This window comes from Mustela erminea, chromosome 3 (genome assembly GCF_009829155.1).
Source record: "Mustela erminea isolate mMusErm1 chromosome 3, mMusErm1.Pri, whole genome shotgun sequence".
NCBI lineage: Eukaryota > Metazoa > Chordata > Mammalia > Carnivora > Mustelidae > Mustela > Mustela erminea.
In genome coordinates, this window is record NC_045616.1 from 121,403,958 (window position 1) to 121,417,629 (window position 13,672).

The 13,672-nt window shown below is 37.8% G+C and overlaps 1 protein-coding gene across 3 annotated transcripts in view; it reads right to left on the reverse strand.

The window, feature by feature from the left end:
- The window catches only part of G3BP1 (G3BP stress granule assembly factor 1), a 36,923-nt gene that overhangs the window by 12,923 nt on the left and 10,328 nt on the right, over positions 1-13,672 (reverse strand). For all 3 annotated transcript variants that reach the window (XM_032337247.1, XM_032337245.1, XM_032337246.1), the window contains 5 exons: positions 10,664-10,776; positions 5,464-5,545; positions 4,815-4,988; positions 2,470-2,560; positions 786-879 (listed from right to left, as the gene is read on the reverse strand). In XM_032337247.1, the coding sequence (XP_032193138.1) occupies positions 786-879; positions 2,470-2,560; positions 4,815-4,988; positions 5,464-5,545; positions 10,664-10,758 (536 nt within the window). In that variant the 5' untranslated portion in view covers positions 10,759-10,776. The remainder of the gene's footprint in view (positions 1-785; positions 880-2,469; positions 2,561-4,814; positions 4,989-5,463; positions 5,546-10,663; positions 10,777-13,672) is intronic.

The window sequence follows — 13,672 nt, forward strand, 5'->3', positions numbered from 1 at the left end:
TGCACAATTATGTGCATATAAACATTACTACACAGTGCACTTACAAATGGTTAAGAAGGTAAATTTTATATTATGCAATTTTTACCATCAAAAAAGCCTCTCATTATAAAGAAACCAGTTACAATTCAGAATACTAGCACTTAAATCAAAATGAATGTTAATGTTGCAGTTTTCCCCCTGGAAACGGGGGGGGGGGGGGCATTTGGCATGTTTTTGGTGGGACAACAGATTATTTTCAACCAGCAACCCAGGTGAGTAATGTGGTTATAGTCCATCACCACACCTTGAGAAATACATAAAAATATCCTTTAATCACGAAATACTAACACCAACAGTTTCATATCATGTAGCATCTAGTAGATACTCCTTTCTATTCCTACCAAATTTCTGTTCTGGATGCAGAGGAAAAAACACAGCTTCAAACAGTCACACATTTAGTGTCTGAGTTAATTAATGAAACTAACTGCTATTTAATTCATGTCTGAATTTTTACCAATGTATGCCTGATCTTTAAGTCCTTGAACAAATTTATGCCCCCCAAAGCACCTAATGCAATGCCTTCATGTATTACTTGATAAGAAATCCCAGAACCTATTGTTCACTTACTGCCAAGCAAGTCATAGCACTTTTCTCAGCTCAGATAATCAAAAGCAAAACCTTTTTCTAAGAAATACTGTTCTATTCTGACATAATTCTGAGAGAATATGACTTCCCTCCAACAAAGAGGAAAACAAGACAATCAAATTCTCATGCAGCTCCTGACAGCTGAACAAAGTTTTTCTTACCTGACAGTCTGATCATAGAAAGTTCCAGAATCATCGGGTACCACCTCAGGTGTCTGCTGTCTTTCTTCAGGCTCCTCTACCTCTTCCTCAGATTCTGTGTAAGAAAACAAATTTCAAGTAATTAGTGCTTATTTAATTCTCAAATACAGGTACCCCTTGCACAAAAGGGTTTGAGCTGTGCAGGTCCACTTATAGATTCTTGACAAATATATACACTACAGTACTATAAATGTACTTTCTCTTTCTTATAAAGTTTTTTTTTAATTTTATTTATTTTACAGAGAGAAACAGAGACAGCTAGAGTGTACATAAGCAGAGGGAGTGGAAAAGAGAGAAGCAGACTCCCTGCTGAGCAGGGAGCCCAACTCAGGGCTAGATCCAGGAACCTAGTATCATGACCTGAGCCAAAGGCAGACGCTTAATGACTGAGGCACCCAGGCGCTCCCCCTTATAAAGGTTTTAACAGTATTTCCTTTTCTTTACCTTAAGAATACAGTATACAATACATATACAAAAAATGTGTTTATTGACTATTTATGTTATCAGTAAAGTTTCCAGTCAACAATGGGCTATTAGCAGTTCAGTTTTTGTAGAATGAAAAGTTACACTGGGACTTTCAATTTGGGGGGGTTGTGTGTGGAGTGCTCCATGTTGTTCATAGTTCAGTTTTATATTCACTTTCACAATGCTCATCATTATCAAAAAAGCAATGAGGTGGGTGGAAGGATGGGTTAAATGCGTGTTGGGGATTAAGAGGTGTATGGGTAATGAGCAACAGTATTACATGGAAGTATGGAATCACTTATCTCACATACGAAACTAAAATAAAAAGAAGTAATGAAATAAATAAATAAATAAAGCAAATGCAGCAATTTGGTGGTATCATGGCAAAGGCTCTAAGGACAGAATTAAGGCTATTACAGTGTTTGGGTTACGAACATGGGAGTGTGAGGTCATACTGTCCATAATCCAATGCTGGCTCTACCACCTAACTAGCTATACAGTATCAAGCAAATTACTTCTCTGCATCTCAGTGCCCTAATCCATTAAATGAGAACAGTACTTAAAGTACTTACTTATAAGCCTGTTGTATTACACAGTAAATATAAAGCACTTAAGACTCATTTCAGCCATACAGAAAACACTAATATACTGACTATAACTAGTGTTTAGAGACAATTCGTCATGGGTTTCTCATGTATCTGCACATATTACAACTACGGCAACGCTACCCTTTGTTACAAACTATCTTTTAAGAACATTTATACAGCAAACAGCCTCAGAAAAATAGTGTCTCCCTCCAGAGCACAGGGCAGGTATGTTTACTGCCCATTATAAAGATTTTGATTCCTTAAACTTAAGGTTCCACTCCTATAATGAACCCCACTCCGATGAAGGTATCATCTGGACTTCATGGTGTCCTGTGGAAACTGTGGCAAAAATGCTTAATACTGTTGCAGTGAGTAATTACCTATTACTAAGGAGTTTTAGGTCTTCCAGAAAAAAGCTAACCTATTAGTTCCACACAGGTTTAAAAACTCAGACCCTTCCTCCATCTTGACAATTAGAAGTTATTAATGAAGAATATAGACTGTAGTAAAAACATTCAAGAAACCCACACTCTCTTCAAGTCAACCGCATGACATAAAAAAAAAAAAAAAAAAAATTTAGACAAGTAACTTACCCTCCTGAGGCTCAGTTACAAAGCCACCAAAGACCTCATCTTGGTATCTGAAGATATCATTGTGAACGTAGAATTTATTTGCAACAGAGCCCTGCAATGCCAAAAAAAAACTTTTCATTTATTCAGCAGACTTTCAAAAAGCCAAACCACCCTACACCAGTGATTTCAGCTATGGAAAATATGCACCAAGAGAAGACATTTGACAGTGTTTGGAGGGATTTCAGTTTTCATATGGGGAGTGCAACTGAAGCTTGAGAGCAAGGGTGCTGCTAAACATCCCACAATACACAGAACAGCCAGCCACAAGGAAATTATTTGCCCAAAATGTTATTAGTAACACCATGAAAAACCCTGCTCTACATTATAGCCATTAAAAACCACAGTCAAATATATTGCTTCCTTAAAATACCACCAGACGAATATCCAAACATTGGTAAAAGTCTAAGTATATAAGATGCCGCATACCTCAAATCATTTTTTGAACAATAAATACAAACTACCAACCGCAGCAGGTATTTAAATTCCTTTAATCTGTATCCAACAATATTGATATAAGCGCTCAATGATGGTATAGCTGAAAGGTGTGCCCACACTAGGTAAGACACATCAGAGTATAAATCCAACTATGTCATTAACCAGGTCTTCAGTGTCTAACACTGTCTCATTTGTTAAAAAAAAAAAAAAAAAAAAAAAAACCATCTTACAGCTTTGAGTATTAGTATTTGCTTTGAGACAGTTCATGTAACAATGCATCATATTAAGATAATGTTAGATTCTTCCTCTTTAACAAGAAAAGGAACTTTAACTGGAAATAATTGGTAATCATATTCCACATGATTCTTTGTATAGTTAGAAGTCCATCAAGTTTCATTCTACAGATAATCTAAGCCATCCTCTAAAATTCATGACTAAAAACCTGTAATTTTCCAAAAAGATAATAAGTATATTCTAACAGTAAAAAGATAGTAAGTATATTCTAACAGTAAAAAGAATGGGGCTTTAGATTCATCATTCCAGACAGAAAATTATCTTAAGGACAATGCTAGAGAAAACATCTAATTGCTATTGAGCCACTTCCACATGCTTATGCAGATAGGTGCCCTGACTCCATTCAGTCTGCACCAGTCAGGAAGACAGTACAAATGTAATTATTCAACATAAACGTGTGGCCCTTTCTTGACAAGCATGGTTAAGTAAAAAGAACAAGGACTCCTTGAAGAAATAGCAGATGCCAAACAAGCACTAGGGTTGGAGCAAGGAGAGTCCGAGATGAGACTAAAACATCTTGTTTCACAAAAGTTATGAAGTGGTCCCTTTGCCAAAACAAATAACAGAAGCCAGCTTGAAGGAGCTCAGACTTAATAGATCTGGGGTATTTTAGACATTAACTAGTGGTTCACAGACATTAATTAGTGGTTTAAATCCATGAAATAAACAGACTCCACAAATAACAGCAGATAGAAGGCAGAGTACTGTAAAATGCCAACTAATTAATACCAAATGATAGAAATTGATAATCACCATTTATTACCATCAGAGTGGCAGCTGACTCCAGCAACAATGATGCTAAAACTAGCAAAGTCTGATGAAGAACAAGACAGTCTCAAAGACAGCAACCACAATTTACTAGTAAGAAAAATAAAAATGCTACCTTCACAGTGGCAAAACGTGGTGACATCACTTTAACTTAGTCATTAATTGTTAACATCACTAATAGATAGGACTAAATGACATCCAGTGCCTTCCTAATGTGAGGCACTAAAAGACTAATGTGTGTATAACCTAAATCTAATCATAAAGAAATAGACAATTCAAACTGAGATAGTCTACAAAGTACTTTGCGCTCTTTAAAAATGTCAATGCCATAAAAAACAAAAAAAGAATTACTGCACATTAAAGGAGACTGAAGAGACATGACAGCCATATTATGTGTAATTTCAGATTGAATCTTGGACCAGGAAAAAAAAATACATTGGATATTACTGGAACAAACACCAGAATTTAAATATGGGCTACAGAATCCTAACTGTATTAACATCAGTACTTCCTAAATTGGTAACTGTACTATGGTTATGAAAGAGTATACCTTACACTTAGGAAATGCTCACTGAATTATCTAAGGATGACTAGGCTTGATGTCTCCAACCTATTTTCAAATGACTTTGAGTTAAAATGACAGGTAAACAGAAAAAGAATTACAAACATACAGGCAAGTGCTGGCAGTAGTTCTAGGTAAGGAGTATGAATTACTGTACTATTATTATGACTTTTCTCTAAGTTTGAAATTCAAAATGAATAGTTTCTTAAAAGATATGCACAAACTTTCATTGTTTCTTTTTTCATACCTCAGGAGCAAGGACAAATGTCTGCATGAATCTCCTCAAAGCCTGGTTGTTATTAGAGAGCAAGCCCATCACCTGGACCACTACACCATCATTCAGAGTGGCATGCGCATCAACATGGCGAATCTTAGTGTGGCAATTGGTAAAGTTTTGTGACATCACTTTCCTATGGATCTCCTAAGGAATCAAAGCAGGAGTTAATGACTTATGTAACATTTACACAATTTCCAACAACAAAGAACTTCCTGATACAACACAAGTAGAGTTAATTTGCATACTTAAATTACAAACTACACAGCCCATACTCTAAATTTGCCTTAGAACAGTTTATTCCCAGTGACCACCTTGAACTTTTTAAAACTGTCCTGAATTGACATACCTAAAATGTTTAAATGAATGATCCTCATGCTAAAACAAAATATCTCCTAAACAAAAAACCTTCAGACTACAGGATTCAAAATGAACAAATATGACACTCTGAGCTTTCCAATGGCTGTATTTACCAAATCATTACGAATACCAAATTTCTAAAAAAGAAATTTGGAAATTTGATCTTTAAGTATCAGTAAATCTACCAAATACATATCTGCCTCAATTGTATGGGTTATTTTCTAGTTGCATTAACAAGCTGCAGAAAGCCTGGGATGCTTACTTTCTGTCCATAGACAGCATCTGCTGGCTTTCCATTTGAATCCAATCCCCCATGGACATAAGAAGAGTTCTTTCCATAAAACCTGAAAAACAGAGAGACAATTTTCTTGTCAGTTTCAAGTAGCCTAAGACTAGATACTTATTTTTTGTTTGGTACCCACTTGCCTCAATGGCAGACTCCTGAAAGCAAGATGTGTTTTCTTTTTCATCTCTGTATAGAATCTTAGATCTACCCTCCTCCTTCATGCCATTCAATATTTGCTGAACAGAAACAGATTTGGTCAACGAGGCAGAACACTTATTTTATAAGACATAAGCTCCAGATTTCACAGTAGGATGATTGTATTGGTAAAGATCTTTTAGTTCATGTCAGGAAGGCTACTTAGAATCAAACAGAAGTTTCTGTTTTCACTCTAAAAGCCAACAGGCAGTTTAGATACAGGTAAGGCCATCTATACCCTCTCATAGGCTTGGAGAGTCCAATCCTTCTATAGATCTGAGAATGCACGTGAGGGGTTTCCAAGAAAAACCCAGTTACTGGACAGGTGTGTGGCTCAGTCATTTAAGTGCAACTCTTGATCTCGGCTGAGACCCTGATCTCAGGGTTCTGAGAGTTCAAGCCCCACGTTGGGTTCCATGATGGGCACAGAGCCTACTTAACGTGAAATAAAATAAAAACCCAGTAACTCATGCAGTTGAGGTTTAAAAGTAATTTAACAATTCTGCTGATGCATTAAGAGCTTCAAATTTTAAGTTCCCATAGCTTTAATTCATCTATATCCTCAAGTGTTTTGTTTTCATTTTAATACTGGATCAGGAAAACCTGACAGATACAACCAAAAGTGCCATAATGCAGAGATAACTGCTATTAGAATTTCTTGATAGCTACACTACAGGTATACAACTTTTCACAAATGAATCCATACATGTCATTCGACATCCTGGTTCTGCCTGCCCTCCCCAAAAGAGGACAGATTTGGGCCCACAGTTACCCCAGGTATACCCTGCAAATTTTAAAGTTATAAAAGGCTTGAGTGAGCCAATGAATCAGTTCACTGATGGCTAATCCACTTTTTCCTGTCAGAGAGAGAGGGCACACACAAGCAGGGGGAGAGATGGGCAGAGGGAGAGGCAGACCCCCCCCCAAAGCAAGGAGCCCAACACAAGACCTGATTCCAGGACACTGGGATCATGACCTGAGCGGAAGGCAAATGCCTAACCCACTGAGCCCCCCAGGCGCCCCTGGCTAATCCACTTTTCATTATAGGCATCATCTCACAGACACTTCAAGTTCCGTTCCAGACCACAAGGAAGAGAATACTGCAATAGAGTTGCAAAGCTTTTTTGGTTTTCCAGTGCATACAGAAGCTATGTCTACACTATAGTCTATCAAGTGTGCAACAGTAATTCTATAAAAACAGTGCACATACATTAAAAAACACTATATTGCTAAAAACTGCTAACCATCACCTGTGCTTTCAGTTAGTCCCTATCTTTTTGCTAGTGGAGGATCTTACCTCAATGTGGATGGCTGCTGACTGATCAGGGTGGAACATGCACAAGGCTGGGTAGCCATGCCAATTTCTTAAAGACAACAATGAAGTTTTCCCCATCAACTGACTCGTCCTTTCACTAACAATTTCTCTACAGTGTGTGATGCTGTTTGATAGCATTTTACTCACAGAACTTCTTTCGAAACTGTGAGTTAATCCTCAGTTAATCCTGACACTGCCTTAACAACTCATTCTATATAATAACCTATCATGTTGCCATTTCAACAATCTTTACAGAGTCTTCACCAGTAGATCCCATTCAAGAAATCACTTTCTTTGCTCATCCATAAGCAGTTCCTCATCTGTTAAAGTCTTAGAGTTATTGCAGCAATTCAGTCCCATCTTCAGGCTCCACGTCTCATTCTCATTCTCTTGCTATTTCCACCTCATCTGCAGTTACTTCCGCCACTAAAGTTTTGAACCCATGAAAATCATCTATGAGGGCTGGAATCAACTTCTTCACTCCTGTTCATCTTGATATTTTGACATCTTCCCATGAATCACTTCCAGTAATATAAGGCTGTTTCATCTACCCTGAAAATCTGTTGTGTGGTGTAGCCGCCTTCATTAATTCTCTTAGCTAGATCTTCTGAAGAACTCGCTGCGGCTTCCACATCAGCACTTGCTGCTTTGCCTCGCACTTTCAGTTTATGGAAACAGCTTCTTCCCTTAAAACCTCATGAACCAATGTCTGCCAGCTTCAAACTCTATTGCTGCAGCTGTGTCACCTGTCAGCCTTCACAGAACTGAAGAGTAGGGGCCTTGCTCTGGACTAGGCTTTGGCTTAATGGAATGTTGTGGCTTATTCAATCTTCAAACTACTCAAACTTTCTCCATATCCACAATAAGGCTGTTCTGCTTTCTTATTACTTGTGTGTTCATTCCAGTAGCACTTTTAATTTCAAAAACTTCTGCTTTGCACTCAGAACTTAACTGACCCAAGAGGTCTAGCTTTTGGCCTGTCCTAGCTTTCAGCATTCCCTCCTCATTAAGCTTACTTGTAGCTTTTAAGGAAGAAATATGGGACTCTTCCTTTCACTTAACAGTAAAAAGCAATTATAATAAGGTTAAATAACTGACCTAGTTTCAATATTGTTGCGTCTCAGGGAACAGGAAGAGATGGGATACAGCCATCGGGGGAGGAGTCGAAGACACAAAACATTCATTGAACATTAAGTTCATGGTCTTATATGGATGGGCATGAACCCCAATATAACTATAATAACAACAAAGGTCAGTGATCACAGATTACCATTAACAAATACAATAATGGGGACGCCTGGGTGGCTCAGTTGGTTAAGCAGCTGCCTTCAGCTCAGGTCATGATCCCAGCGTCCTGGGATCGAGTCCCGCATCAGGCTCCTTGCTCGGCGGAGAGCCTGCTTCTCCCTCTGCCTCTGCCTGCCATTCTGTCTGCCTGTGCTTGCTCTCTCGCCCTCTCTCTCTGATAAATAAATAAAATCTTAAAAAAAAAAAAAGAAAAAACAAATACAATAATGAAGGGGCGCCTGGGTGGCTCAGTGGGTTGAGCCTCTGCCTTCAGCTCGGGTCATGATCCCAGGGTCCTGGGATCGAGCCCCACACTGGGCTCTCCGCTTGGCAGGGAGCCTGCTTCCCCCTCTATCTCTGCCTGCCTTTCTGCCTGCTTGTGATCTCTGTCTGTCAAATAAATAAATAAAGTCTTAAAAAAAAAAAAATACAATAATGAAAAAATTTGAAAAATATTTGCAAAATATCTGCAAAGCACCATAAAGCAAAACACAATAAAATGAGATATGCCTGTGTATCTAAGCTGTACTTCAGAGATAAATGTGAAAAAAGAGGTGCTGGCGTCAATATATATCAATATTGACAAGAAACATATTGATTCATTTAATTATCTTTCAACTCCTGCTCCTTTTCAAATTTCCAAACTTATCTAACCTGAGGGCACCGAATCAAATTCTGACATAAAACATAAAAAGAAAAAAGGAATAGGGCACCTGGATGGCTCAAAGGGTTAAGCCTCTGCCTTCAGTCCAGGTCATGATCTCGGGGTCCTGGGATGGAGCCCACATCGGGCTCTCTGCTCAGAGGAGAGCCTGCTTCCCCCTCCCACCTCTGTCTGCCTCTCTACCTACTTGTGATCTCTCTCTCTGTGTCAAATAAATAAATAAAATCTTAAAAAAAAAAGAAAGAAAGAAAAAAGAAAAAAGCTTTAAAACCTGTTCAATCAGTTAACAGTCATGTCAACACCAGCAAATTTTTAACCTCTTACCATCTTTATCTGCAAAATAAAGCTAAAGCTATCCTAACAATGCTTTACTAAAGGTTTTTGTAAAGACCTATAAGAAACATGTAAAATTGGAAAACTATAAAGCCTTAAAAGAATATGAGGTATTTTCCATTTTCAGAAAAAAATTCAAAACAAATTTATAAAATTTCCTTTTGCACCCAATAAGCATGTAGTATCTAATACGCAAGCTCGTCAAAGTATAGAGGAAAATAGTCTGGTCCAGCAAATACACATTTTTAGAAACTCTAAGAAAAATTCTAGGAGCGCCTCAGTGGCACAGTTAGTAAATGTCCAACTCCTGGTTTCAGCTCAGGTCTCGATCTCAGGGTCATAAAATTGAGCCCCATATCCAGCTCCACACTCAGTAAGAAGTCTGCTTAGGACTCTCTCTCCCTCTCCCTCTGTCTCTGCCAAGCACCTGCACGCTCTTGCTCTAATAAATCTTAAAAAAAAAAATAAAGAAAAGAAACAAGAAATCATTCTAACAAGTCCACGTAAGTAGACATATTTATAATCCTGTATAATGTAAGACTGTAAGAGGAAATAATGGAAGCAACCAAGAAAAATTCATCAGTGGGAATTAAAGTATGCTACATCTCTATAAAATGAGATGCTAAAATTAATGTTAATACATGCAGTACCCTTAAGGAGGACCCCAGATTATCAAGTAGAAAAGCTAAAAGACAGTATGTAAAAAATCCGCATATAGAGAAAAAAACTGCAAAGATGGTTTTTACTAAACTTCCATGTTTACTTCATAAACTTAATTTACAAGCCTATACCATTTCCACTGAAGTTTCCCCAATTTTTTAAAAGCACATCAACACAAAAGTATCATTACAGGAATAGTCTTCAACACATTCACTAAATATTCAAGGTTCATCAAAAACAGCACAAAAAAAAAACAAACAAAAGCATAAATATACCTTTACATTCTCAGACAGTTTTTCTGATAATGGGGAAGTTTAGGTAACTTAGTTTAATTTCTTTCTACTTGTATATTCTATTTAAAATTACGATTTTAGGGATACCTGGGGAGTTCACTCAATTAAGCATCTGACTCTCAATTTCAACTCAGGTCATGGTCTCAGGGTCATGGGACAGTCCTACCATGGGCTGCACACTCAGCAGGGAATCTGCTTGGGATTCTCTCCCTCACCTTTTGCCCCTCCCCTTGCTAGCACCTGTGCAGGCTCACGCTCTTAATAAATAAATAAATAAATCTTTAAAAATCTTTTTAAAAAATAATTTTAACAGAAATTATTTACTGGCTCTTATGTACCAAGCACTATTATGCAACAGCCCTACAAGGTGCATGATGCATTAAGAGACTCTAGTAGTAATAAGTACTCACAGGGTAAAAAATGTCTTACCTGTGTAGCATGTCTGGGGCCTGGTTCAGCAGCGTGTAATACTGTCTCACAAATTCCCGCCCGACCAGCAGGGGACTAGGCTTCTCCATAACCATTGCTTTGGTCAATTCAACCTGGGGGAGAAAAAAGTGTCAAGTATGTTCAACGTGAAATATCAAGTACAAGGAGGAAAGTGGCAGGGGAGGAAATATAATCATTTAAATAAAACCAACTCAAAGTACAACAAGGCACAAGAACAGTTCTTGGTTTTAAAAAATCATAAGAACAAATAAAACCCACACAGACAGGATTTTTAGTCAAATTTATTGCAATGAGATGAATAGTGAGGGGAAGGGGGCGATTCACGATAAAGAATTCATTATTCCCAACAGTCAATTTCTTCAAAATGAATATAAGAAAATCAAAGGTACAGGGGCGCCTGGGTGGCTCAGTGGGTTAAAGCCGCTGCCTTCGGCTCAGGTCACGATCCCAGGCTCCTGGGATCGAGCCCCACATCGGGCTCTCTGCTCAGCAGGGAGCCTGCTTCTTCCTCTCTCTCTGCCTGCCTCTCTGCCTACTTGTGATCTCTCTGTCAAATAAATAAATAAAATATTTAAAAAAAAAAAAAAAAGAAAACCAAAGGTACATATTTCCAGCATGCACCCTATCGTTAACTTCTCCGTATTTTTAAACCCAATTAAGAGTGTCTGGTTCTGGGCGCCTGGGTGGCTCAGTGGGTTAAGCCACTGCCTTCGGCTCGGGTCATGATCTCAGGGTCCTGGGATCGAGTACCATATCGGGCTCTCTGCTCAGCAGGGAGCCTGCTTCCCTCTCTCTCTCTGCCTGCCTCTCTACCTATTTGTGATCTCTCTCTGTCAAATAAATAAATAAAATCTTTAAAAAAAAATAAAAAAATAAAAAAATAAATTTTAAAAAAGAGTGTTCTGGTTCTAAGATTCCAAACACATTCTTTTTTTTTTTTTTATGTTTTATTTATTTATTTGTCAGAGAGAGAGAAAGAGCAAGTGAGCCCAAGTAGGGAGAGCAGCAGGCAGAGGGAGAAAGCAGGCTCCCCAAAGAGCCGGGAGCCCTACGTGGGACTCGATCCCAGGATCCTGGGATCATGACCTGAGTGGAAGGCAGCTGCTTAACCAACTGAGCCACCCAGGCGTCCCATCTAAACACACTCTTATTTGTGGCAGTATTAGATTCAAGAGTGATAAATTTTGACATAGAGGCACATATAATCACATTTTTAGTCTAACTAAATCAGAAAATTTTTTAGTATCTTTAATCAAGAACCACAAAATCTAAAAATTCTGAGCTTACTTCATGATGACACCGAAAATAATCTAAAAATGGGTGAGGTAAACAAAATGTTATTATCAACAAAATAATCTCAACACCTCAAAATCATGATTTAAAGTTAGTATCCTTATGATCTATGAATATTAAGAGAGGCAGCTGGCACACACACAGTAAGTCCTCAATTACTGTCAGTTATTATCAAAACAAAACTTTCCGGAAAAAAAATCTGGCATGAGATATAATCCAACTTTTCATTTGAGGAGATAAAATCATCCTGAAGTTAAACACATAGGTAAACAGAGAGACATGTACAGATCAATTTGAGTATAAAAGAGGCCAAGAAATTTTACTTCAGTTTTCTCAAAGGACAGGCAGAACAACGGATTGGTCAATCCTGAACAATCTGTGGAGATCTGTTTATCCTTATCTAGTGCATTGTATTATTCTTCACCAAAATCTAAGCAATTAGTTCAAGGCCAGTCTGTATTTTCTCCAGATTACAGGCACTAAATCAATACAAAATACAATCAAAACATAGCTCATATTGGAGAGCAGTTTACCTGTAAGCATGGTTAAGAGAATATCAATAACAAGAATCTGGATCTTAGGTCTTAAACTAATGTATTTAGACTAAGGCAGAATGAGAAATTGTTATATTTCTTGTGTGGCTCACAGTCCCAAAGGGAAAAAAAAAAGGTAATTTCAGATGTTTTTACTGATCCTTAATTTTTCAGAACTTCAAAGCTACGGATATAGACAGGAGAAGATACTAACAGTCATCTAAGCCTATGGTTTTCAAGTTTTAGTATTTCCCATTACTTTCTATAAACCCAAGCAACTGCGCTTTTTAAATATGTATTACAGTTCCCATATAAATTTTCCTTTCTTAAAAGGGATTGGCTACTCTAAAAATCACTAACATCTGACCCAACCTCAAATAAAAGGAAAAATCCAATGTGATTCTTGGGGTGCCTGGGTGGCTCAGTGGGTTAAAGCCTCTGCCTTCAGCTCAGGTCATGATCCCAGGATCCTGGGATTGAGCCCCACATCGGGCTCTCTGCTCAGCAGAGAGCCTGCTTCTCCATCTCTCTCTGCCTGCTTCTCTGCATACTTATGATCTCTGTCTGTCAAATAAATAAATAAAATCTTTAAAAAAAAAATCCAATGTGATTCCATCACATTCCCAGATCCCACGAGTTTCACAAATGGAAGATAGCTCTCCCAATTCCTCGGAAACTGGTAGTATCATTTTCATTCCATTAAGCTGTGCTTGCATATTTTCTAATACATAAAGAGGCTGAAAAGAAAGTTTTGCTTCCCTCTATTATCCAAAATATATAATACATCCACAATATAAAAAGCAATTTAAAGGGAACCTGCACAAGACAGACAAATCAAAGAATACATTAAGCAAACCCCTATTTAAGCAAACCCCTATTTTTCTATTCCAGTTGCACCTACTTCTCGAGCACCATCTGCTCTTGAATTCCCAGTCAATATTACAAATGTCATTACCAGACCAGTAATATCAACCTAACTGCATCCTTAGACACTGCCAAGCAGTCTCATTATAAGATAAATTACTAAAAGACATTTTATCAAATATTACTTTCTCACCCAATATTACTATGCAATATAATAAAAATCCTCCAAATTATGTATCAAACATAAGAAAAATTATAGTCTGTAGACCACCTCTAAAACTTCTCTTTCCCCTCCTTC